Genomic DNA, 25,358 nt, shown 5'->3' with positions numbered 1-25,358 from the left:
CGGGCTTGCCCAGCCTGCCGGGAACCGCGGGGCGGGGCGGGGCCGGAAGAGGCTGGGGGAAGGCGGGTTGTGTCGCACCGCGAGGCAGTGAGCGGGGAGTCGGGCCTCGGGTGAGTCGGGGGTGCCGGGCAGGCTTTGCCTCGCTGGTGCCGTGAGTGCCTTGTCCCGCGGCCGGGTCAGACCTGCGTCTTTGTCCTACCGGGGCTACTGCTGCTCGGGGTGGGGTTGGCCCCTTTGTGGAGCGGCTTCTGCGAGTGGAGCGGTGTCCAGCCGGGCTGCGCGGCAGCCGGAGGCTGAGCTCGGCTCCTCAGTGGGTAGAGGCCGGTCGCTGCCCGGCGTCGCCAGCGCCCCCGAGCCTTGGCTGTGACCCCCTTCTCCCTTTCAGGGCTGGGCTTTTGCAGGCTCGGGTACAAGCCCGGGGCTCATTCTGTCCTTGTCCTTTTGGGCTTTCTTGTGCTGTAGAAGCTGAAGCTCATACTTAAGACAAAGTGTCCAAACCATGCTTATGCTGCCCCTAGTGTTACAGAAATAATTTGCCTTTTCCCACATGGCCACAAAAGTCTGCTCTCTTACTGTCCGGTACCCAGTACTGCGACAGAGTGATGCGTTTATCGCAGGATCTAATGATGTATAATGTACTAAGTGGTCAGATTAGATGATTGAAAGGTTTGTTCCAGCCTTGATTTCTGGGAAACTGAAACATCATAACTGCAGCTTTTGGCAGACATATGTACAGTTTGCCCCCGAAGGAACAGTGATCATAATAACCTCAGGTGTAGTGTTCCCTGGTTCTGCACCACTGAGTAGACCACACAGGCAGTTTTATCAACAGCAATTTATAAAGTCCTGGGGAGGTGTAGGACAGCAGGATTTGAAGTAGGTCAGACATTTCATATCTAGCTTATTCCCTCCTGATAACATTACTCCCATGACAGCTGTATCAAGCTAGCCTGGCACTTCGGACAGCAGCGTATGATGGGAAAGGGCGTGGCAAGGGGCAAATCGAGGTCCCCTCAGTGAGGGAGGGAGGGGGGAAGGAGCAAGTGCTGCCTAGCCAAACCGGGGACAACCACAAGCGGTTCGTGTGGAGCAGGGGGGCAGCTCCTGCCACTGTCTACTCACTAGGGGAGGCATGGAGGGCATGTGCCCCTTGAGTCTGTGCACAGGGTGAGGGTGGGCTGCTGCTCTGGACTGGGGTGTGGTGTGACACTGGGCTCTTCCTGGCAGCAGAGTTGAGCCAGGACTGCACTCGGGGCAGGTGGTGGCAGTGCTGGGAGGGAGGTCTTATGGGGTGGGCTGCAGCCACCCTATAATTCGCCATAGCCCTCCTCCCAGTGCCATAGCCTGCCCCAAGTGCTGCCCTAGTTCAACCCCCCTTCCAGGAAGAGCCCAGTGCATATGCCCAGCTGCATATCGGCAGTTGGATTGGTTTCTGCCAATATGGTTCATTAATAATCGGTCATCAGCATTGGCCCAAAAAATCTTAATTGGTGCACCCCAAGAACAAGATTGAGGCACTTGCACCAGCTAACTGATAATGATAAAATCTGTTTCTGAATTATCAAAACAAAGTGTAAAACTGAAGTACAACTAGAAAAATGGTCATGGGGAACCGAAAATTTGGTTTCTGGAACAGTAGTAGACACATTGTCAAGGTCCTTAAGGAGAGCGCAAAGCACGTGGCATTCCTGGACTTCTGCCAGCCAGTCCTTAACCTTTTGGTATATCCGTCTGAGACTCTTAAATATGTTCTTGGCCTTGGGTCCCATTCTTGTGAATGCCTAGCTGAGGAGGAGGAGAAGGAAAAGATTATAATATTGAATATTCCTATTGTTGCAGCTTTCCCCCATCTTTTGTGTCTTGTAACACATACCACATTATGTTACTTAATTGCAAATCAGAGCCCTTATGGGAATTAATCTATGAGCTACTCTAGACAGTGGTGAAAGGAAGTGGAGTGCTGGAGTTTGAGGAGAAAGCTGCAGGAAATTGTGGAATTGTTGCTGTTGGACTGTCTGGGTAAGTTCTAAATTCTCACTACAGAAACAGGGAGGTTAAGGTTTTTGGCAGGGAAGTTACTCTTATACCTGGAAGTTCAACAGAGCTTCCAAAGTTAGGCTGGATTGCCACTCAGAATCAAGCGTAGGTATATTTGGTATAGAAGACTGGTAGGGGTGGGCTTTAAGGTCAGCCTTAACTATCATCATTAGACAGAGCCTTGGAGTGAGATCACAGGTACAGCTTAGTCCTGAGTTATAACAGTTGTTAATACTGAACTATAATCTTCTTTTCCAGAAAAACTAAAAAAGGATGCATCATAGATGAAACAGTCTGAATTCTTAATATGGAGGGGAAAAAAATATTAAAGCGTTTGTATGTTGGAGGACTTGGCCATACAGTCTCTGAGGGTGAACTGCAGGAAAGATTCAGCAAGTTTGGCGAAGTTACAGATGTAGAAATCCTTACCAGGAAAGACGAGCAGGGTAATAATTTCACTTATCCCATAAAGTACAACTATTCTTTACCTCATTTGGTAATGGAAAATATAGCTGCTATTTCAAAACTACTTTTTCTTCAGAAGAATACCTATAGAATGTATGTTTCAATTTAAAACTAAAAACGCGATTTATACAAAAATAACAAAGTGTTTCTAATTATCATTGAGCAGGGAACCCTATGAAAAGCTTTGCTTACATCAACATCAGCATTTCAGAATCAGATCTTAAAAAATGTAAGTATACAAGTTACTTTTGTCCTTAATTTCTGAACAGAAATTGGATGCTAACCCTGGACTTGGCTCTCTTCTGGCACATTTTCATCCTAGGCATGTTGAAAAACTGCAACTCCTATGTAATGTAAATCTGTAGTGAGACTAAGTTTATGAATAAACAGTGTGATCATACTGTTATTGGGGAAAAAGACTTCTTTTTCTCCCTCATCTGTACCTTTTATTCTGAACTTGTTTCTCTTAGTTCTTTTGGACTTCAGATTTAACTGAAGACAATATATGAAGTAACGGATCTCACTGTTATATGTTATAGTGCCTGTGCTTTTGTTTTTTTTGCTTTTTTTTTTTAAGATCATGATTTGAAGTTCTAAATCTTGAAGATTTCTAAATTTTTCTTTGTTGGTTCATCTCTGACTAACTTAATGGAAGTCAGTACAGGCTTTGAATGTAGAAAATCTTTTTCTTGTCTCTTACAGGCAATATTAGTGCAGTCATAGAATTAGTCTAGAATTGCTGAAGGTAGTCACTAAAATGGCATTATTAAAACATGCCTTAAATATTTATGCAAATAGTTAACAGTTGCTTCTTTTCTAATTCTTATTTTCCCAGGTATGTCAATTTTAAATAAAACAAAATGGAAAGGTGGAACACTACAAATTGAACTGGCAAAAGAGAGCTTCTTGCACAGGTAAAGTTAATATACAAGTGTAGGCTATAGCTGGTTCCTTATATTTTGGGATAATATCCACAAGCATACTTTGTTTTACTAGAATTAAGTGCTAGTTAACTAATATCTTTTGAGGAGCTATAACTAGGGACCTACCAAAACCACAATTTTGGGCAGGCACCACAAAAAAGCATAGGCTTCTGGGGAGGGGGAACCTTACTGAATATAAAATGCTGGCTCCTCTTTGGTAGCCAGCAGTTGCTGTGGTTATTGCAGCCTGACTGGGCAGCCCATCAGGTGGGGAAAGTAGGGAGGCTACTGGCATAGCAAGATGGCTGTTGCCCTCACCCCTCACTGCTGATTGGCAGCAAGTGTTGTTGATCATATGGCCCTGCCCCTTACCAGCAATTGGCAGCAAAGGGCAGGGCCGCATGACAGACAGCCCTTGTAACCAGTGGGTGATGAGGGGTGGGGGCCACATAACAGCCCTTGCAACCTGGGTGGGGAGGGGCGGGGCCATACGATGGACAGCCATCACAACCAGTCAGAGGCATGGAGGGGAGGGGGCCCAGCCACACTTCACCCATGAAAATGGCAGCCAGCCCCGCAATTTGCACTTGAGATCACCTGCCAATTGCCTCAAGTTCAGTAGACTTCTATTCATGACTTTTAAAGGTGGCCTGAATAATTTTCTTTAAATTCATAAAATACTGCAGTAGTGACCTTAACAGGTTGTTTTCAGGTGATCCTAATTAAGGAGAATTTCTTAGTAATGAACTCAAGGCTGGATGTTGCTTTCACATTGTATGCACATATAGTCTTCTAAAAAGATTTTAATAGCATGGCTACTTTTATGTAGCCCTTGAATTTTGCCCATTTTGCACTTGTCTACAATGCATCTTTTGCTTTATGTCATTTGTTGCATTGTCATTCTTCTATTTTAGCTTTTATTGAAATTAATGAGGCTGCTATCTTTGGTAGTACAGCAGGTGCAATAAGTTTGTTGTTCTTTTAATAAATTAGTTGGGTGAATTTTTGCCCCTTTATTTGTGTTTTCAGGGAGTGAGGGACATGGGAGTTCTAGTTCCTGTTAAGTGTTTTTGACAAGCTACCCATGAATGAAAATTTGGAGACATCCACTGCTAATTATGATTTTACAGAAGTAGCCAGCTTTTGTGTTTTCCTTCTGTGTTGTAGTGAGATTAAACCATGTACTTTGATACAGATTGGCACAGGAAAGAGAAGCAGCAAAGCTGAAGAAAGAACAGCCTCATGCAGATAGCAAAACAAATCTAATGGAATCGCTGAAGAAAGCTGGAGTTGTAGATTTTCACATGAAAGCAGTGCCAGGAACAGAAGTACCAGATCATAAGGTATGGTAAGGTATCTCTTCTTGTGATTTAAGTCAACTAGAACAGGCAAAGTATTACTTAGCTTTATCATGGTCTCACCATTTTGGGGGGGGATTATACACAGAAATATGAGAATTGTTATATTTAAGTTGCTACCTTTTATTTCTAAAGGAAATGAATGAAGTTATCCAATGTAAAAAAAAAAAAAAAAAGTTACTTAATTGAACAACAGGCTAATTAGTAACAGGTTCTTTTATTTACAGTTCCTATCACCAAAGGCTTTACACTTCAGTATTTTCCAGATAACTATGGTGTTTGTGATGTGTTGAATTCCCATTATTTTTTCACTGTGATAACTTTTTTTTTTTTTTTCTTGCAGAACTGGGTGGTTAGCAAATTTGGAAGAGTTTTACCTGTTCTTCATCTTAAGAGTCAACACCAAAAAAAAATATCCTTTCCTACTGCTTTTGTAAACATTGAGTAAGCTTCTGCTCATGAAAGCTTATGCATCTCTGATTTAGTTAGCCTGTAAGGTTACCCTGCCTCATAAAAACAATGCCATTCTTCTTTGCTGTCCTTACTGGAGGACAAGAGATTTTTGTTTAAGAATGTTTTTATTACTGAGAATGATATTTTGTTTTATTACTGAGTAACTGTACCTTAGTTTTGAAATAAACGTGCATTAGGTGTGCTGACTGTGAGCAACTTTTTAAATATTTTCAGTGAACATAGTTTTGAAAATCACTCTTCTTTTGAATTTATGCTGAAGATAGAAAGCCTGCTTGCTAAAAATAACTTTTTGTCCTTAACTTGGGCTATAACATCATGAAATATGACCCCTCAAAATATTGCCATAACCTTAGAAAACTGGAGCAAGACTTGACTGAAATGGTTCCCGTATCCAGACTTACTTGGTATTTGGAAGAGGGAGGTGATAGCTTGACCAAGAAACGACAAGGAGACTATCATAAAACTAAAAAGCCCTCCAAAAAACTGAGAAATGAGGGTAATGAGGACTTAAATAAAGCATCGCTTCAGTATTCAGGTTGCCAATTACAACTGAAGAAAGCAAACCTAAAGATGGGCAAAACATCATTTTCAAGTTTAACTGAATTATTTCAGAGTCCTACTCTTAGTGACACAAAAAGAAAAGAATTGTTTCCGCATAAGAGCTTGGTCTCAGGTGTTGTGTCTCACAGAAGTATGCCTAGCATTTCTTATGATGATCTTGATTCAGAAGAAGAGATTGAAGCATTGATAAGGAGAGAAAAGCAAATGGAGAAAACCAAGACCAATATTGTTTCTGAAAATAACCATTTGGAAGTTGTCGGGCATAATTTTGAGCTGAAATATAATACTCATTGGTCTTTAAGCACTCCAGATGTCATGAGGAAAGTCAGTAAACAGAGCAATAGAGTGAGAGAAACCACTGAAAATGATGATTATAATTCAGCAGATACAGATGAAATTATTGCAGTAAATAAAACTTTAGATCAAGGTAATGTGAAGACTAAAGTGCTAAAAGAATCTAAACAGATGAAAGTAGAAAAGGATTATATTAAGGATTCACTCTTGAGTAATGAAAATGTTGAGTCTGTAAATGATCCTTCTGTTGTGTCACCAGATAAGAGAAACAGAAAGAATATCAAAAGAACAGTACCTGAAAAAATGGCAAAATCTAGACCTGCCGCACTGCAAGACACCGTAACTGACAGCAAATCTAAGTCTAGTAGCAATGAGAACTTGCATTCAGAGTCTGAAGCAAATGAATCTGAATCTGATTCTTTTTATGAAAACTTAATGCAAAACTGTTACCACCTGGATCTTACATTAGATGACTTAAAAGACTTGGCCACTATAAGTACTGAGATTTCAGAAGAAAATACAGAAAGTAAATTGAGTATTGGTCAGTGTAAAAGTGATATTATTAACAACATCATTTATGAAATTGCCCCTTCAGTTAAAAATAAGATTAATCCTGAAGATATAGTTGCTGCCATTTTAGAGGGCGAGGAGAGTCCTGAAGAAATGAAACCAATGAAAAATACTTCGGGTTTGAAATATCAGCCCTTTCGAGGAATAGGATCCCTGTGTGAAAATGAGCCGTTTGAGGAGTTGACCAAGGAAAGTCTTAATTTCAGGGCAAGATATGCAGAAAAGGCTTCAAAACCTTACTGTTCCTATGGGAAAGAGTCCTGCTCTAGACAGTCTAGTAGTTGCGTATCATGTCCACCTCTAAGCAGAAATGTGGAAAAGATGCAGAATATTATCTGTAACAAGTCTGAGAGTGTGTCAGGTTCCCTATACGCAGCAGGTAAAAGTGAAAAGCCTATTTGCAATCCACTTCCAGTAGGCAATAATACTTACTTGAGTTCATGGAAAGAAGATCAGATAGTAAAAAGAGAAGAAAGTGAGGATGGTACCATTATGAGGACTGATGGAAGTGAGGAGAAAAGCAAAGATATGGATAGCAATGAGTTGGTCACAGAGATGTGCGTTAAATTTGATTTGAATAGCTCAGAATCTCTTTCAGAGGACCCAAAGACTGATACAAACACAGAATTTTCAGCCTGTATGGCTCAAGAATGTGAAGACATGAAAAATCTGCAAGACACAAAAGAACTCTGTGATCCTGTTAATATATGGAGTGAATTAGATAAAAAGGAGAAACAACTGCAGGATAATCAAAAGAGACTGGCAGCTCTACAAGAGAGACACAAAGAGAGAGAGTTACAGAAGAAACTTATTCAAGGGGCATTCTCAAGCCTGGTAATTGTACTCTTTAACTTGTCTCTGATTAGTAAGCAATACTGAAAGAAGAAATATTTAATAAATATATCTAGTATATTTTCTCTTAAGATTTTCTGTTATGTATTGTATTTGGGAAAAGCATCTGTCATCTTTGCCCATTGCCAAGCTCTTTTCAGATTGGGTCTATGAAATAAGACATTTGTGGGGTACTGAAGTAGAAAAATTAAGAGATTGTTTTCAAGTCATCACTATTGAAAATATGATGTAACCATTATTAGACAAGTTTAAATATAACAATGCTTGTTTTAATACAGGATAACCAGTCAGCAAGCAAAACTAAACACATTGTATTCGATTCAGATGGGGAAGGTGAAGCTGTGGTATGCAAAAGGTCTAAGGAAGAAGTGACTCTAGGAAATGTGCTTAAAAATGTGAGTAGCATAAAAACAGGTGCAATCCAGTTTCAGAGAGATTATTCACATTCCCCACATAACTTGCTATGGTATGTATTCCAAGGAAATTTGTAATGATGAAGAGCAACATCAAGATGATCACCAAATTATTTCAGGTACTTAATATCAGATCTTGAATACTATCCTAATTGTTAGGGGGCAAAAATAGAGGTCAAAGGACAAGTGATACATATGGTAGAGAACTTGTGAATTTAGTGTTTGACAGGACATACAAATACTTCAGGTATCTCTTTAGAAAATGGAAGATTGTTTTCTAGGAAACTGAACTAGTATAAATTGATGGAGTGTTCCCATGTTATGCTCAGACTGAGGGGTTTCCATATATGGGTATTATAGAGAACTCTCGCTTTTCACTTTTGGTTAAATAAAAAAATGTCTTCCATGGCACTACTGCTTCCTGTCCTCTGTTCTCAGGTTGACTTCGTTTTTGTTTTGTTTTCTTTATTACACCAATATCTTTACTCTGCACTGTTTTTCCATCATTGGAAAGTCATAATTTTATGGGGGCAAAATGCTTCAGGTTTCTCAAAATTCTTTGTTGCTTAGGCTGAGAATGGCACTTATAGACCATTACATTTTTCTTTATTTTTTATGTTACTTGTCAATTATACTAGTCAAGTGGTTTTCACTGCATTGAAACTAACTTTCATGTTGTAAAATGAGTCCTGTAATTGGAAGTTGTTTATTAAAACTGTTTTTGAAGTTCCTTCTCCAAATAAAACTTTGTAAAATACAAAAACACATTTTCTGAGAAACCAACAGCCACTACAAAACTTGAGATTTACTGTGTACAGAAATGTTGTGCTTCTGCATTTAAGTGATCACAGCAGTCGAACAATTATTTTGAGTGGAGTCTAAGAACACACAATTAATTGAAAAGTATTTTTTACAAGGGTTCATATGTACAGACACCAGGCTTCAGGTACAGTATTCAGTAGACAATGAATATCGTAACATGGAAGACTGTTGGTTTTCAGATGTGGTTGGAAGTCATAAATTAAGTGGATAGTTGATATTTTTGCAAAATTACTTAGTTAAAGCTTTTACCTTTTGTGTTTGCTTTTTCTTTTTAACCATGTAAGTCCCCAGAGGCTGTGCGTGTGAAGCTGTTTGAGAGCAGTGAGGATGAGCAAAATGAAGCAGAGGAAGACAATAATAGATTCAAAATTAAGCCCCAGTTTGAAGGCAAATCCGGTGAGAAGGTTAGCGAACCTATTTAAAATGATCAGCACTTTCTTAAATCCTCGAAACTAAGCACATCAAAATTATTTTTTCAATACAATATTGTTAGCATACTTATTGCGGAAGACCTTGTAAATAGAGAAAATAATGTATGTTTCATAGACTTCATAGTCATTAGGGCTGGAAGTTCTCCCCTGAGAATTTACTCAATTAAAAGATGATTTTTGGAACAAAACCTGCAACAGTAAAGCTTATTGGCTTTAAACGGCAATGATTCAAGTTTATAAAATGTCATTACGTGTCTTAAGATAGTGTTCTATCAGTCTTAAAATCTTTTTAATTCCTTTGGATGTAGCTCATGCATTTACAGTCACGCTTTGGCACAGATGAGCGATTTCGTATGGATGCTCAGTTCCTTGAAACTGACAGTGAAGAGGAAGGTAAATATTTTTCTTATTTTCTGATGGTTGCTCTTACAAAATGTAGTGCAATAAAAAACTTGTATGAAAAGCCCTTTGCTGAGGGGGCTTCCAGCCTTGGGGGCCCACACAGCCACGACCAAGAGTCCTGCATATGATGGAATTCTTAGTCCTGGCTGTGCCACGCCACACGATTGTGGGGACTCTGTGGTGCATATGGGCCTGGGGGTTTCATGAACCCTCTGAGCCTTGGGGATCACAGCAGCCATGATCCCCCAAGCCCAAGATTTCATACTGGGCATGGTGCACCCCTGCAGCTGAGAGTCCTGTCAGATGACGGGGCTCCCAGCTGCAGGGGAGACTGCTACACATGCAAATTAAAGCTCAGTAATGCCAGCTATAAAGTTGTTACCAGCTGTAAAGCTAGTACATGTTTTTGAGGTCTAACTTTATAGCTGGTTGGAGCTTTTTATCGTGTGATCAGTACTTTGCACATGTAGCTGGTCTTAAGCTAATTGTGCAATTAACCAATTAATTGTATGATACCTGTAACATGTAGAAGGGCCAAAAAGAAATAATGGGTGTAGGCTTTTTGTAAAGCTTAAAATGACTTTTCTCTTTTTCCCACACTGGATTTTTTTCCCTAGGAGAGGCACAAAAAGTGAATATAGATGAAGAAGAAGAACTTGCTGCAGAGAAAAAGAAAAATCTGCAGATACTGAGAAGTCTCCTTCATGTCAACCTACATTCTAAACCAAGCAAAGTGGCAACAAATGCTAAGAAATTTAAGTATGTCTCATGCTTTAGCAGGAAAAACTGAACCTAGAGCAAGGCTTACTTGTCTTTGTTTTCTTCTGTGTTGCATTACTTCAGGTTTTCTGTCCTAGTGTGACATTGAATTGTGTCATTAGTGATTTAATGAGGAGAAAGGTGACAGAACAGAGAGAAAATCAAGGCTCACCTTGCATTCTGGTGATGATATTACTTATCTTATTATCCATAAATTCTCGTAGTTTAATAAGATACAGCCTGCAGATTAATTGTTCCCTAATGAGTTTCTCTCCAGAGTATGCTTCCTTATTTTAACCTCTTTATTTTCCCTCCAAAGTGAAGGAGAAAAACTCAAAGTAACTAATTAAAGGTAGCCTTGGTAGTGAGTCAGGCAACTAGATTTTCATGCCTGGAGATTGGAGAGCTACTTTTCTGGATCACATGAAAATGAATTTTTCTACCCTAAAATGGAGATGTTTATTAGAACCTTAAAGTTTAAAGTGGTTGCTTTAATGGGGACCAGATTTATTTTTACAGTGAAGCTTTATTTCAGACATACCACACACGTGTGCAAACTGACCTTTCTACAGATGGAAAGCTTTAGGGCCCCTCTACACATTAAAGGTAAAGGTGCAATGGAATCTAAGGTACAATCCATAGTCTACACCTGCTTGGCAGGAGGTGGGATTGTGGGGCCATGCATTAAATCCCATCACAGCTTATTGCTGGTGCAGGGGGAGCCTGATTCCCAGGCTCTCCCTGCACCAGCAAAAAGGAAGGACTGCAAGCCCCCTCAGTTGAGGGATTCCCAGCTACAGGGATACCCCATGCACGCCTGAGGCTGGGGTCCTGCCCCACAATATCCACAGTTGCCAGGACCCAGAATCAACAGCTGCTGGAGCTGGGAGTCTCCTCAGCCGCAGCTGGGCACGGTGTACCCCTGCATCTGGGAGCCCCATCAGCTGATGGGGCTCCTAGTTACAGGGGTGACCCTGCTATACATACACATTTTAAAGCTTGATAGTAACCAGTTATAAAGTTAGTACACATTTTCAAGGTCTTACTTTATAGCTGGCTGGAGCTTTTTACCATGTGATGAATACTTTGCACATGTAGCTGGTCTCAAGATAATTGCACAATTAACCAATTAATTCTTTAATACCTGTAATGTGTAGAAGGGGCTTTAGTGTAATAAGGAGTAAACTATATCCGCGCTTCTCGTGTTTAATGCTGCTTGTCAGATGATGACGTGTTAGTTCAAGAGATGTACTAATTTAGGCTGTGGATGCCACTCTTTGTAAGCGCAGTGAACATTCAGGTAGTACCTTTGGTAATACAAGGTTGGTTATTATGAGTAGTGTGAAGAGGTAAAAAGCAACTGTATATTTTTAATAATCACATCTGTTAGTGATCTATTTTGTTCATTACTCACCTGATCAGTATTGTGTCCCAATGCTGGTCTTGTAACCATGTGAATCTTTTTTCACCAGGCAAAATGGAAGCCATTTCTGCAGCCCCTGGAGTCAAACCTACCTATTTTGTCAAATTGACTATTCTATAATAACAACATTAACTCCTTTTTAAATCAAAAAAGAATCCTGTATTGGGTAAAGAATATATGGTTATGTATTTCCCTTAACCAAGATTGGGTTTTGCCTTGAGAGTGCCTTTCTCTAAATCTAAAGTTTGGACTGCATTAACTTTAATGCAAATAATGTAAATAATTTTCAATTTTTAAAGGCTAAAAAATGTTCCATCTTGGATACTTAAGAAGATAAATCAGAACTTTTGGCTACACCATCTCTGTCCATACCCAGACACTGAGTTTAATCCCTAATGTATGTATGCATTAACTCTTTATTGTTGCATAAGCAACAACTTGAAGGGGTGTTTTACCTTGAATTATTTTAGTACATAAATTTAGTAAATATTTCTTGTCCAGACTTCTTATTCTGCTTTCAGAATGCCAATTGGGCTCTTTCTATCTAAAAGCAAATATGAGTCTGGTTATGAATTTAGAGTAAGCCAAGCTGAAACATTTAATAATACATATATCAACTACATTACACTTAAATTTATATATATCCTCACAGCATTATATAATAATTTGTGCATTATTTTGTGATGTCCTCACTTTTTTTTTTACTTATACAGAGATATTAATACCCTGCGCTATGACCCAACAAGGCAGGATCATGCAGTGTTTGAAAGAGCTCTAGGAACTTCAGAAAAAGAAAGGTAGGTAAAGACGTGGTGGGATCTAACATGCAATCCACACAGTTTCACATCAAAGCCAGATATGAATGACAGGAGGTGCAGTTGTGGGATCATGCATTAGATCCCATCATGCCTTATTGCCAGTGCAGGGGGAGCCCGGGATCACGCTCCTGAGCTCCCCCTTCACTGGCTGCCGTGACTGCGAGCCCAGCAGCTGTTGGTGCTCACAGCAGTGCCGGCATTTTCCTCTGTTCCCCCTGCCCACAAGCCCCACACCTGACGTGCCTCACAGCAGAGGCAGTGTTCTTCCCACCGCAAGCCCCGCACCTGACAAGGCACACAGTCGGAGCAATGCCAGGAGTGCTGTCACCACTGGGAGCCTTGTCAGCTTCAGGGCTGACTGAGGGTAGTGCGCCCCTGTGGCTGGGGTCCCTCAGCTGGGGACAAGCTATTGAGTTAATACACATTTTTTGTGAAATAACTTACTGCTTGTTTTATCATGCCATTAATTTGTTGAACATGTAGCTGAGTCACATACTAAGGCGCGATTAACTGGTTAATCGTACTTTAAACGTAACTTGTAGAGTGTAACCACAAAATCCAGGATTGTCTGTGAAATCAACTTAAGAAAAAACTTAATTAAAAGCCAGTGCTCCTCACTGCCCAGGCCTGGCCTCCCAGCCCAGCATCGGGGTGGGAGGTTGGGGAGTGCCAGCTGGTAGGATGACACAAAGGGCAGCAGACAAGATGGTGGCCACCCCCTTGTTCCTCTTCCCCCCACTGGGGCCTCGCTGCCCATCAGCACCAAGGAGCATGGCTGGTGGAACACATCCAGGAAATATCCACAAAATTGGCTCTTTATGCCCCAACCAACGTGTAAAAATTGTTTAGTCTCACTGTGATTTAAGTAGGTCCCTACCTATTCGTTGTTCTTAGGCAGTTCCCATGCTGTTTGCAAGTTCTTGACCTCCAGAGGAGCCCCTTTAAATTTCTGTCTAACTAGCTTCCTTGTTTTGGTGTTGTCTCCCTTTTTAATCATAGAATCATAGAAGTAGGGTCAGAAGGGACCTTGTAGATCTTCAAGTCCGACCCCCTGCCTGGGCAGGAGGAAAACTGGGCTCAAATGACCCCAGTCAGGTAGGCATCAAGCCGCTTCTTAAAGACCCCCAGGGTAGGAGCCAGCACCACTTCCCTTGGAAGTTGGTTCCAGATCCTAGCCACCCTAACTGTGAAGTAGTTCCTACAGATGTCTAATCTGAACCTAATCTCCAACAACTTGTGGCTGTTATTCCTTTTTATCCTGGGGGGGCGCTAGGGGAAACAAGATCTCCCCCAAACCCTTCTGGTCCCCCCTAGTGAGTTTATAGACGGTCACAAGGTCCCCCCTCAGCCTTTTCTTGTGAAGGCTGAACAGGTTCAGGTTTCGTAGCCTCTCATGTAGGGTCTGCCCTGCTGTCCCTGGATCATGCGGGTGGCCCTCCTCTGGACCCTTTCAGTGTCGTCCACATCCCTCTTGAAGTGGGGTGCCCAGAACTGGACACAGTACTCCAGCTGCGGCCTGACCAGTGTCACGTAGAGGCGGAGGATCACTTCCTTGGCCCTACTTGATGCACCTGTGGATCCACGATAGGGTCCGGCTAGCCCTCCCGACTGTGACCTTGCGTTGTCGGCCCATGTTCATCTTGTAGTCAGTGATGACTCCAAGATCCCTTTCTGCCTCCATGCTCTCAGGAAGGGAGTTTCCCATCTTATAAGTGTGCTGCTGGTTACTACTGCCCAAGTGCAGCACCCTGCACTTGTCCGTATTGAAACGCATCCTGCTTTTGTTAGCCCACCCTTGCAACCTATCCAGGTCTTTCTGCAGTCTTTCCCGCCCTACAAGCATGCCCACCTCACCCCAAATTTCGGTATCATCAGCAAATTTGAACAGGTTGCTTTTCACCCCGTCATCCAAATCGCTGATAAATAAATTGAACAGTGCAGGCCCAAGGACCGAGCCCTGGGGGACTCCGCTGCCCACTTCCCCCAGGTTGAATATGACCCCTCCACCACCCCCCTCTTAGTACGACCCTTCAGCCAATTAGCAATCCATCTGACTGTGTAGGCATCAATGCCACAGTCGCCTAGTTTTTTAATGAGGATGGCGTGGGAGATGGTGTCAAAGGCCTTGCTGAAGTCCAGAAAGACTACATCCACGGCGACACCTGCATCCAATGCTTTTGTGACCTGATCGTAAAAGGCAATTAGGTTGGTCTGACATGACCTGCCCCTAATGAAACCGTGTTGGTTGCCCCTGAGCATCATCCCCGATGCCGGCCCATCACAGCTGTGCTCCTTGATGATCTTCTCAAAGAGTTTCCCCAGGATTGAGTTAAGAGTGATGGGCCTATAGTTGCCCGGGTCCTCCCTCCTCCCTTTCTTAAAGATGGGGACTACACTGGCTATCTTCCAGTCATCTGGCACCTGGCCCAAGCACCACAAGCACTCGTAAAGCCATGCCAAGGGCCCAGCAATAACCCCTGCTAGCTCCCTCAACACCCTGGGGTGGAGAGCATCTGGACCTGCTGACTTGAACACGTCCAGCCCCTCCAGAAGCACTCTAACCCGGTCCTCCTCAACCTTAGGTCTTGAGGCGTTCCCCTTGAGCTCGTCTTGAAACACGGTGGGGAAGTCCCAGTCCCTGCACAAGAAAATGGAGGTGAAGAATTTGTTAAAGATGTCTGCCTTCTCCTCTGGCACAACCACCAGATTGCCCAGCGCATCTTGCAGGGGCCCCACATTTCCTGGTGCCTTCTTCATCCTCCCTATATATTTGAAAAAGGACTTTTTATTATCTTTGATCTTGGATGCTAGTCCTAGCTCTATGTCCACCTTAGCTTTTCTAACAGCCCCCCTACAGGCCCGAGCAGTGGAGATAGCTCCCCCCCCTTCCACCGGGTGTATGCCGCCTTTTTGGCAACCAGGCACTCCCAGACATCCTTGGTGAGCCAGGGAGGCTTTTGGGCACTCTCGCCCCCCTTGCTTCTTGTTGGGATTGTCACCCCTTGGGCCCCGAGTATCGTCTCCTTAAGCAACAACCACTCATCTTGGGCACTGAGTTCCCCTGCCCTCGAGAACCCCAGCGCCTCTCCCACCAGTCTCCTCAACTCGTTGAAGTTGGCCCTCTTGAAGTCTAGGGCTACTGCCTTGCTGCAGGCCCTTGACACCCTGCGCTGGATGATGAATTCCAGCAAGCGATGATCGCTATCACCCAGGTGGTCAAGGACCTGGAGCCCCCTTACCAGATCATTGCCTGTGGCCAGGGCCAGGTCCAACGGCATTTCCTCTGGTGGGACTGTGCACCTCCTGGGTTAAGTGGAGGTCCTGTATCTCGGCCAGGAACGTCCTGGAACGGTCCGACCTGGCTGAGGTCAAAGGCTACTGTGGTAGATTTCTTTTTTCTCATCTCCCCTTCTCTATGGATGTTACCAAATTTGCCCATTACTTAGGAGTGTGCTCATTTATTAGGGATAGTTTCTAGGGTCTTGGTGATTCTGTCAATGTGCTGCTTGTGTTACTATATGGAGCTATATTTCTCCCTTCTGCAAGCCCTCACCCCCAGTGGAGCTATATTGCAGGACTCAATCTCAATGGGACTGGGTTCCTCCAGTCACCAAATCAGTCATACACACAAACACACACACACTAACGTGACACGCCTGACCTGGCCGGGCTGATCAGCATGGTCAGGCTGACACCCTCATATGCCAAGAATCAGTTCATAAGAGCAACAATAAAATGCAGCCAGACACAAGCACACAGGTAAACAGAATCCCTCTGAATCTGGCTGGGTGTCCAGCTGACACCCTCATGGGCCAGCATTCAGTTCATAAGGGCACGTCTGAGTCAAACTGGGTCAATCAGCCTGTACAAGCTGATCCCCTTATGTGTTTCAAACTCAGCACGTCCCAATCTTTGGCCTCTTGATGAGCAGACCCCACAATAATTTAGGCTTCACAGGGATCTTTAGCATAGGTAAAAGAAGCGTTGCTGCAGAGCACAGGAGGAAAAAGAAGCAGAGAAGGAAAAATATACCCAATTACTACCAGTTTGACTATAAAAGTTATTTATTGCTAAGCATATGAAATATATAATAGTACTAGTAGTAATAGACATGCAAAAGAAAAACAAACACAAACAATGACAATAATATTCTGGTTTCACTAAGTATTTGGGGAAACTTAGCTCAAGCTTAACTAATACAGTGCAGGTTCAGAAGTTTATGCCTAGACAGACGAGAGAGAACTCTGGGAATCTCACCTAGTCCACGGTACGCAGGCTGCAAAGCTGACAGGCACAGTCCGTGGCACAGTCCTTGAAGAGAGAGATGATCTGTTCTTCCAGCGTCCCAAGAATGACAGGGGATGGTGTCAGCACAGGAGTTTTCTTCTTCTTTCCTTTTCTCCCTCTTTCTTCCTGCTTCTTCTTTTTCTTTCTCTTTCTCCTTTTTTAAGCACACACACTTACAGATTTTTATACCCTCAGTTCAGCTGCTTTGAAGCACCCTCAGTAGTGTAAATCATTGTCTTTTCTATCGACAAGGGGTTATGTGGTTTGGACCATCTCGGGAAACTGATTGAATCAGGAATCAGGAAACACTTAAGATTAGGGAGTAACCCAAATACTTGGGAGCCAGCTTGAAATTCCTATGGATGGCAGATATACTGATGGGATATCTCATGGTTTCTTCAGGAACAATAGATAGCTTGCAGCATCAGGATTTGGGATTTTTACTTGTGCACAAGCCTCAGCTTAGCATGACTTTTCCAGATTAAAGCAATTATTGGGGTGCTTATAACCTTTTGTGGAGAGGACTTCCACCAGTCGTCTCGGGAAAGATACGACAACACCTGGGATTAGGGCTCCAGCAGGCTGGATGCTGTGATGAACCCTTAACCATTGTTCAAATGTTGCCCATACCCCCTCTGACTCGGTCTCTTGCCTCAGCATTCCCTAACCCGGCAACCGAGTTTTAGTCAATCAAGTTTAAATAGGCCTCCCATAGTGGGACTGGGGAATGTACGGCCCGAGATGCCTATTAAACTTAGAGGGGGTGTGTGTGTGTGTGTGTGTGTGTGTGTGTGTGTGTGTGTGTGTGTGTGTGTGTGTGTGTGTGTGTGTGTGTGTGTGTGTGTGTGTGTGTGTGTGTGTGTGTGTGTGTGCGCGTGCGCGCGCGCCTGGGGGGGGAAGTCCTTAGCAAATCCAGATTAGAACTGGTCTGATAAATGCTGAGCTGGGTGTGTGTGAGCATGGGTTGATTAACATTGGAAGCACAGATTCCCCATCATGCAGCGCTCTCCTGCTTCTCTGGTCCCAGAATTCACTGCAGTCTCTGCTTCAGGCTTTCTGTTTTCCATCTCTCATGTAAATGAATGGTCACCTGGTTCCATCTCAGATGCAGATGAGACCGAGGGCAGTTGTTCACTCTTATCACCCTTATCTGGAGAGTTTTAGGTGCGTCTCTCACTGCATCTTAATCAATTTCGTTTATGTAGAGGAGGGGAGGGAGGGGGGGTGGAGTCCTTTGTGAGTCAGACAGACTGCATCCTGTGCCAGGGTTGCCCCAGAATACAGAGCTGAGGTGTAACATGGATGTCAAACCCAATTGTATTGTGGTCACTATTGCAGAGCGGCTCTTTAACACTTGCCCTTCGCACTGAATCCTGTGCAGTACTAAGGACTAGGTCAAGAATGGCCTTTCTCCTCTTTTAGGTTCCAGAACTAATTGCTTCAGGAAGCAGTCTTTTATAACGGCAAGAAATCTAGTCTCTTCATCCTTCCTAACTTGACATTAGATTAACCCAGTCTTTTTGTGGATAATTGAAGCCACCCATTATTAGTGTGTTTTCTGCTGTTGTAGCCTCTCTTATCTCCCTGAGAAATTCTAGTTTGCTGCTGCCTTCCTGGTTCTGGGGGTCCGTATTCTATCACCAGACATACTTTATTGCTATTGAAACCTGGGATTTCTATCCAGACAGATTCTATGATACCTGTCATATCACTTAATTGCATGGGAGGGAGTAGGTGAAGATTAGCCCCAACTGATACTACAGGCATAGTATACTTCAAAGTTTCAGTTGTTTCTTTACTAAAAGCTGGAATTACTGGGAAAATAAGAATACTGGAAAACAAATGACTTGCTAACACATTCAGGTAATTCACTTCATAGGAGTTCTGTTATCAGTAACATAATATAATCTTTCAAGGTTGTATCTTTTAATCTGATGAGGTGTGATTAAGCAAAAAAAAAAAAAAAAAAGTCTTTCGAATGTGTGTATTCTAATTGTCCTTTAAAATGTAACTCCAGTAAAGCTAAAAGAAAGAAGAAAAGGGAAGAGTCTGAGAAATTGCCTGAAGTTTCCAAAGAAATATATTATGATGTTGCTGTGGATTTAAAAAGAATGTTTGGCTCTACAAAACCTATAGCTGAAAAAAATGAAGTAACACCCTGGGACAAAGAAGATGGTGTGGAAGAATCAACTGTATTTGACCAGCAGATGTTAAGCAATGCAGAAGAAGAATCTGGTGGCTTTACATTTTCCTTTTTTGGTGTGGATATGGACAAGTCTGCAGTGAAAGAAGGTGTGGCAAGAATCTGTGAGAAGCAGGGTTTCTTGGGCAATTATTTAAATGAACCAGCTGTATAGTTGGGTGAGGTGTTAGTCAAGCTTTTGGGCACGAAATGAAAATGAAAGAAAATATGCAGGTTCTAGATGGAAAATCATTTTCATGCTGTCAAAAAATAAACTACTGCTTAGATATCAGTAAAGTTTAAAGCAATAAATGTTGATTTTGCTATGTTGATCTTTGCAGGCATTTCCTACAATCTGTATTTAAATAACTGTTTTCTATGTAAAATTGATCATTTCTCCCATTGGCTCTTGATAGTGTTTTTGAATTATCAAATGGGGAAATGAGTTGGTTTCTTGTCCTGTTCCTCCAGTAAGGGTTGGGAACACTGCATAAGCACAGACCTTCTCTAGAATAAGGGAGGGCTTCAAATGCCTGCTGGTACTCTGGCCAAACTTTCTCTTAGTAAGAAAAACTCTGATCAGATACAGGTACCCTCCCTAAACCATGTTGATACTGACTATGAATTTTCCGAATAGAAATGTAAAGCCTAGGAAGATAGGTATATGTATACCTGCTTGACAGGTACACCACAAAACAATTCTTGGGGAGCTTTGCTAAGCTGCTTGAAACCACAGTATTGCTTTGAAATCAAATTTAATTCTTTATCTAATAAGTTTCAACTGGCACATCAGGAAAATAACTATATTTTTTGGTGGTGCTTATTGCAGAACCCTATGCAGTTGAAACAATAAGACCTGCAAGGTTTGTATGGCAAGAGGACCCACATTTCCAGGACAGCAGCTCTGAAGATGAGACAGAAGCATCAAAAAATGAAAACGACAAAGAAATGTAAATCTGAATTATACTTTGTAGTCATTAAATAGTACTTAAAATTAATGGAATTTTGATAGTGGTAGTCTAAACTAGGACAGAGCTTTTTTATTACATAGCTTTCAACTACTAATGTCTCCTTCAGAAAAAAGATTTTTTTTTATTGCTCACCTCACTATGAATAGATGTGCATTAAAAAAACAGGCAGGATTTTTAATATAGTGCCTGGTATGTTTGATCAAAGGCTGGAAGTGAAACCTGGCTTCCTGCCTTCTAAATGTTTTCTGCTATGTAACTATTGCTGAAAACCTCACTTGCACACCTAAACACAGGTGGTTAGATAGGTTTGTCTGAAGTCAGGCAGAAGGTAGGGCAGAGTGGCACCTCAGATACCAATGGCTTCCAAAGAAGCATTAGCTTCCATAGGTGGATAGAAAATTGGCTGGAGCATCGGGCTCAGAGGGTAGTAGTCAATGGCTTGATGTCCAGTTGGTAGCCGGTATCAAATGGAGTGCCCCAAGGGTTTTCTTCAATGTCTTCATCAACGACCTAAAAGATAGCATAGAGTGCACCCTCAGCAAGTTTGCAGATGACACCAAGCTAGGGGTGGTAGTAGGTATGCTGGAGGGTAGCGCTAGGATTCAGAGTGACCTAAACAAATTGGATGATTGGGCCAAAAGGAATCTCATGAGGTTCAGCAAGGACAAGTACAAAGTTCTGCACTTAGAGGACTGAACAGTCCCATGCACCAGTACAGGCTGGAGGCTGTCAGACTGGGTAGCAGCTCTGCAGAAAAGGACCTGAGGTTTACAGTGGACAATAAGCTGAATATGAGCCAACAGTGTGCCTATCTTGCCAAGAAGGCTAATGGCATCCTGGGCTGCATTGCTAGGTGTATTGCCAGCAGGTCAAGGGAAGTGATTCTTTCCTTCTGTTCAGCACTGGTGAGGCCATATCTGGAGTACTGTGTTCAGGTTTGGGCCCCTGACTACAGAAAGGATGTGGACCAATTGGAGAGAGTCTATCAGAGGGCAACAAAAATAGTTCAGGGGCTGGGGCACATGATTTATGAGGAGAGGCTGAGGGAACTGGGCTTATTTAGTTTGGAAAAGAGAAGACTGAGAGGGGATTTAATAGCAGCCTGCAAGAACCTGAAGGGAGGTTTGAAAGAGAATGGAACTAGACTGTTCTCAATGGTGACAGATGACAGAACAAGGAGCAACTGTCTCAAATTGCAGCAAAGGAAGTTTTTAGGTTAGATATTAGGAAGAATTTTCTCACTAGGAGGGTAGTAAAACACTGGAACAGGTTACCCAGAGAAGTGGTGGAATCTTTATTGTTGGAGGCTTTCAAGACCCAGCTAGACAAAACTTTGGCTGGGATGATCAAGTTGAGGATGGTCTTGCTTTGAGCAGGAAGTTGGAGTAGATGACCACCAGAGGTCCCTTCCAGCGCTAATTTTCTATGATTTCTATGATACCATGTTGGTGATTCTTAACGCATTACCTAAGCTAGGTGTTAACATCTGGTAGGACACCTAGGTTAACTCATAATCATGTTGATTAATCTAATCCATTTATTATCTCTTTTAGCAATGTTGCCTCCCCCTGTCCCTTTCCTTTCTTTGTAATTATTTTTATTTTTGACAGTCTAGTTATAGAATCTGTCAAAGTAGATTGTTTCCTGCAAAAGCCTGTAAATCAATTGGTCTGTAAGGTCCAACCCTAGCCCTTCCTTTTGTGTGCCTTAAAACTTACCACAGCTTTAACACTAAAAACTTCTGGCCACACAGATATTTACATAATATGTATCTTGTCTAACAATCAATTTTATATACCACTCACTGGTAAGCAAATCACCCTGAAGTTTTATATTTTTGGCTTTCCTATTGCAAAATTGTTGTAATAAGTTAATTTATGTATAGCAGGGCTGTCTAACTCATCTGGCCCTGTGGGGTGAACAGTATGAGGCTAGTCCCTGTGCCAAATCAGGCCCATTAACACAGCTCTCCCCTCCCACATGCTGGATTCAGCGTCTGTTCAGGCTGGTTGGAAACAATCTGCATGTGGCATCTGCTTCAGCCAGGTGAGAGAGAGGCGGGGTCCCAAACTGGTCCCAGGCAGATGCTACATGCAGTTTGGGTCCTAGAGTGGGCACACGTCCCAGGCCTTGCATGCAGGGCCAGCCAGCTGTGTGATCTGTGGGTCAGCTTGAGACCCAAGGCCAGCACTGGGGCCAGATGATGGGGCTTCATGGGCTGCATCTTTGGCACCACTGATGTCAGAGTAAGGCAGCTTTAAATGGCTCAAGAGTGGGTTTTTTGGTTGTATTTTAATTCACTGTTTTGGCTGTTCTGCTGGCATAGTAGAGTTTGTGACTAAAATTTCTGTCTTTTTTTTCAGTGCTCAGTCTTCCTCACAGAAGGCAACTAATAAGTTTTTCTTCTTTTCCAAAGATGATGATAGACTAAGAGGTAAAACTGAACCTATCTAAATGTTTCCTACAAGACATTGGTACTTAGTAATGACAAATATTAGCTCAACTATTCATGCCTTCCAATTCTAGCATTAATCAGGTCATGACAAAATTCAAAGTTTTTCCCATTTATCAATAATATGAAACTCATTAACACTTCCCAACAGAAAATATGGAGAGTCGTGAGGACAGAGGCTACATGGTTCAGCTTCAGAGTCCTTGTTTATTCCCACTTAAACTGAGGGGTAAAAACCATATTTTAATGTGATTTCTCTATCACTCCTTTAATGGCAAAAAAGAAAAAAAAAACAGTTGACGTAGCTCTCTGAGTATTTTAGATACTTTCAAACTTATCTGTGGGTTTTCACTTATTCTTACTCTTCTCTTATCTCAATGGTAATATTAGGCAATTGCTCACTATTCCTACAATGACAAGGGATAATATAAGTATGTGAATTTGCAATTTTGTATTTGTAGTCTCTGGACAATAATACAAGCATATTCTGACTTCCCCAAGAAGTAATAAATCAGATAATATTAGTAACTGAAACTTATAGTGATGAAAGCCATTGAAGTTGTTTAACATGGATCACCATTATTCTAATGTATCTGTGTAGAGGGTCCGAAGCTGTTCTTCAGATTATCAGATCTCCATGAAAACAAAGATAACTGGGAAAACAGGCGTAGGTTATTACTTCAGGTAAGTAAATAAAGCTATTATATACCAACAGGTGTAGAACATAGCATCGTGGGAAGAGGGGTTCCCTGATTTGTTAATTTGAATTAAAAAAAAAAAATCATTTGAGCCCTTAAAATGACTTAATATAATCCCAAGGACAAAGACCCATGTGAATTTATTAAAATATATATTGTAGGTTTGTCTCTAACTTTTTGTTGTCCAGTCACTTAAAGTGTTGATAGTTCTGTGGAAGCATAAATCACCTAACTTCTTTTTAACTATAAAAATAAAGCTGATTTAAAAGATCAGGTTTTGGGTTTATAAACTCTTAAATAATACTATTTTTAAAACTCTTAATATTTCTAGGAATGCCGGAAGAAACATAAAGATGCAAGAAGGAAAGTTAAATCGAAACAATAAATGTATTTTTAAACCCTGACAGCCATCTTTTTTTTCTTCATGAAACTATAAAATTACAGAAAAATATGTGGCTGCAAAGTTCAATTATTTCAGAACTTTTTAAAAAGGAAAAATATTTCAGCTAAACTGAAAAAAACCTGTTGGAAAGTTTTCAAGTTATGAACAGATAAGTCTATATATATGCCATTTTAACTGTGAAAATGAATATTTGTTGCTCTGTGGGGATAACTCTTAGTAATGTTGAGGGGTAGTTTTACTTTGCCCCTTTTTTTTCTTTTTCTTCTTTGAATATGTTATTTAAATGTCATATTTTTCAGAGCCGCCTCAGCGTGCAATGCAATATAGAAAGTTCTGAGTTGCACTCAGGTTCAGGTACTTCAAGGAGGCTGAACAAAGACAGCTTTGACCTGAATGGGAACTAGGAGACTTTCAGCACCTTATGAAACATGTTCTGAGCTTAGAACAGGTCCTTCTTTGATACTCCTTTGCGACTATTCGAAAGATTTTTCTGTAACTTTCAAAGTAAAAATATACAGTAAGTTTATAAAAATGTTTAAAATATTTATGGAATTACATATTTCTAATTCTTTGCATAAAACCTGCTTTTCCATTTATATAGGTATGACACAAATAAAACTTTAGAAAAATGTTATTAGTACAGCATATTTTCTGTTGAGAGGTGAAACTATGTACAAGGTCATATTTCTGTTCCCATAGAACATGCATTGTTAACTGCCTTAGCTAAAGCAGAGCATATATGGTTTTGAGAAATTAATGGCTTTCTTATAGTACCATTTAATACAAGTAGAAGACTTTGTGACATATGTCAGTGCAATCTTCTTATAGATGCATGATTTTGTTATAATTCCTAGTTTCTTACTGAGCTAAATGGTGTCAATGATAAATTCTGGCTGGAAGTTTAGAGGCTAAGAAACAGTCTAAGTCTACCACACAACTCACAGACAGTGTGGAAGTAAGATTTCTGGGTTTTTTTCACCAAACAAATTCATATATACTATTGCTGAATTTAGGGGACCTGACCTACAGGAATGCAGAGTTTCCATAACGTCTCTTTCAGAGTTCTGTCTTGCAATGTTGTTTATTCTATGATGGCATCAATATGAATGCTTCTTCCATGATAAAAAATATTTAAGGTAGCATCCCCCTTTAAGGAGGACCCAGTAAACTATAGGCCATTTAGTCTTACCTCGATCCTGGGTAAGCAGGGGAGATTATGCTTAGGGACAACCAACATAGGTTCATTAGAGGCAGGTCCTGTCAGACCAACCTGGTGACCTTCTATGGCCAGGTCACAAAAGCCTTAGATGCAGGGGTAGCAGTGGACGTAGTCTTTCTGGACTTTAGGAAGGCCTTCGACACTGTCTCTCACCCCATCTCATTAAAAAACTAGGGAACTGTGGTGTCGACACCTACACAGTCAAATGGGTCACTAACTGGCTGGAGGACCGCACCCAGAGAGTGGTGGTGGATGGGTCTTATTCGACCTGGAGGGATGTGGGGTTCTGCAGGGCTTGGTCCTTGGGCCCGCACTGTTCAACTTCTTCATCAGCGACTTGGACGAGGGGGTAAAACGCACCCTGTTCAAAGTCGCAGATGACACTAAGATGTGGTGGGAAGTGGGCACGCTAGAAGAGAGGAATAGGCTGCAGTCAGACCTAGACAGATTACAGGGGTGGGTGAATGAGAACAGGATACAGGGCACTGCACCTGGGGAGGAAGAACCAGCAGCATATCTACAGGCTGGGGAACCCCCTTCTCAT

At 41.9% G+C, this 25,358-nt stretch overlaps 1 protein-coding gene across 3 annotated transcripts; it reads left to right on the top strand.

The window, feature by feature from the left end:
- The first annotated feature begins 29 nt into the window (after positions 1 to 29).
- On the top strand, positions 30 to 24,229 carry NOL8 (nucleolar protein 8). Of its 3 annotated transcripts, none has more exons than XM_059716051.1 (17): positions 30 to 110; positions 2,296 to 2,483; positions 2,669 to 2,731; positions 3,338 to 3,416; positions 4,621 to 4,768; positions 5,127 to 5,197; positions 5,572 to 7,516; positions 7,813 to 7,929; positions 9,054 to 9,173; positions 9,509 to 9,593; positions 10,220 to 10,361; positions 12,498 to 12,581; positions 18,907 to 19,181; positions 19,901 to 20,021; positions 22,406 to 22,476; positions 23,096 to 23,178; positions 23,524 to 24,229. In XM_059716051.1, exons 2-17 carry the CDS (start codon positions 2,345 to 2,347, stop codon positions 23,575 to 23,577), a joined length of 3,597 nt encoding a protein of 1,198 aa, XP_059572034.1. In that variant the 5' UTR covers positions 30 to 110; positions 2,296 to 2,344; the 3' UTR covers positions 23,578 to 24,229. The 3 variants fall into 3 exon arrangements, with proteins under 3 accessions (XP_059572034.1, XP_059572035.1, XP_059572036.1); XM_059716052.1 differs by lacking the exon at positions 30 to 110 and adding an exon at positions 1,885 to 2,019; XM_059716053.1 differs by lacking the exons at positions 30 to 110; positions 2,296 to 2,483; positions 2,669 to 2,731; positions 3,338 to 3,416 and adding an exon at positions 4,004 to 4,070.
- Positions 24,230 to 25,358: the final 1,129 nt, after the last annotated feature.

Source organism: Alligator mississippiensis, chromosome 12 (assembly GCF_030867095.1).
Source record: "Alligator mississippiensis isolate rAllMis1 chromosome 12, rAllMis1, whole genome shotgun sequence".
NCBI classification, from domain to species: Eukaryota; Metazoa; Chordata; order Crocodylia; family Alligatoridae; genus Alligator; species Alligator mississippiensis.
This window is presented reverse-complemented; position numbering and strand designations above follow the sequence as displayed.

What these genes read in the sequence shown, in the direction of transcription:
- NOL8 (XM_059716051.1), top strand. Translation starts at nt 2,345, where the DNA reads ATGGAGGGGAAAAAAATATTAAAGCGTTTGTATGTTGGAGGACTTGGC. An exon ending in AAGGGGCATTCTCAAGCCTG is followed by an intron (nt 7,517 to 7,812) that starts GTAATTGTACTC and finishes GTTTTAATACAG; the next exon opens with GATAACCAGTCAGCAAGCAA. An exon ending in AACTGACAGTGAAGAGGAAG is followed by an intron (nt 9,594 to 10,219) that starts GTAAATATTTTT and finishes TTTTTTCCCTAG; the next exon opens with GAGAGGCACAAAAAGTGAAT.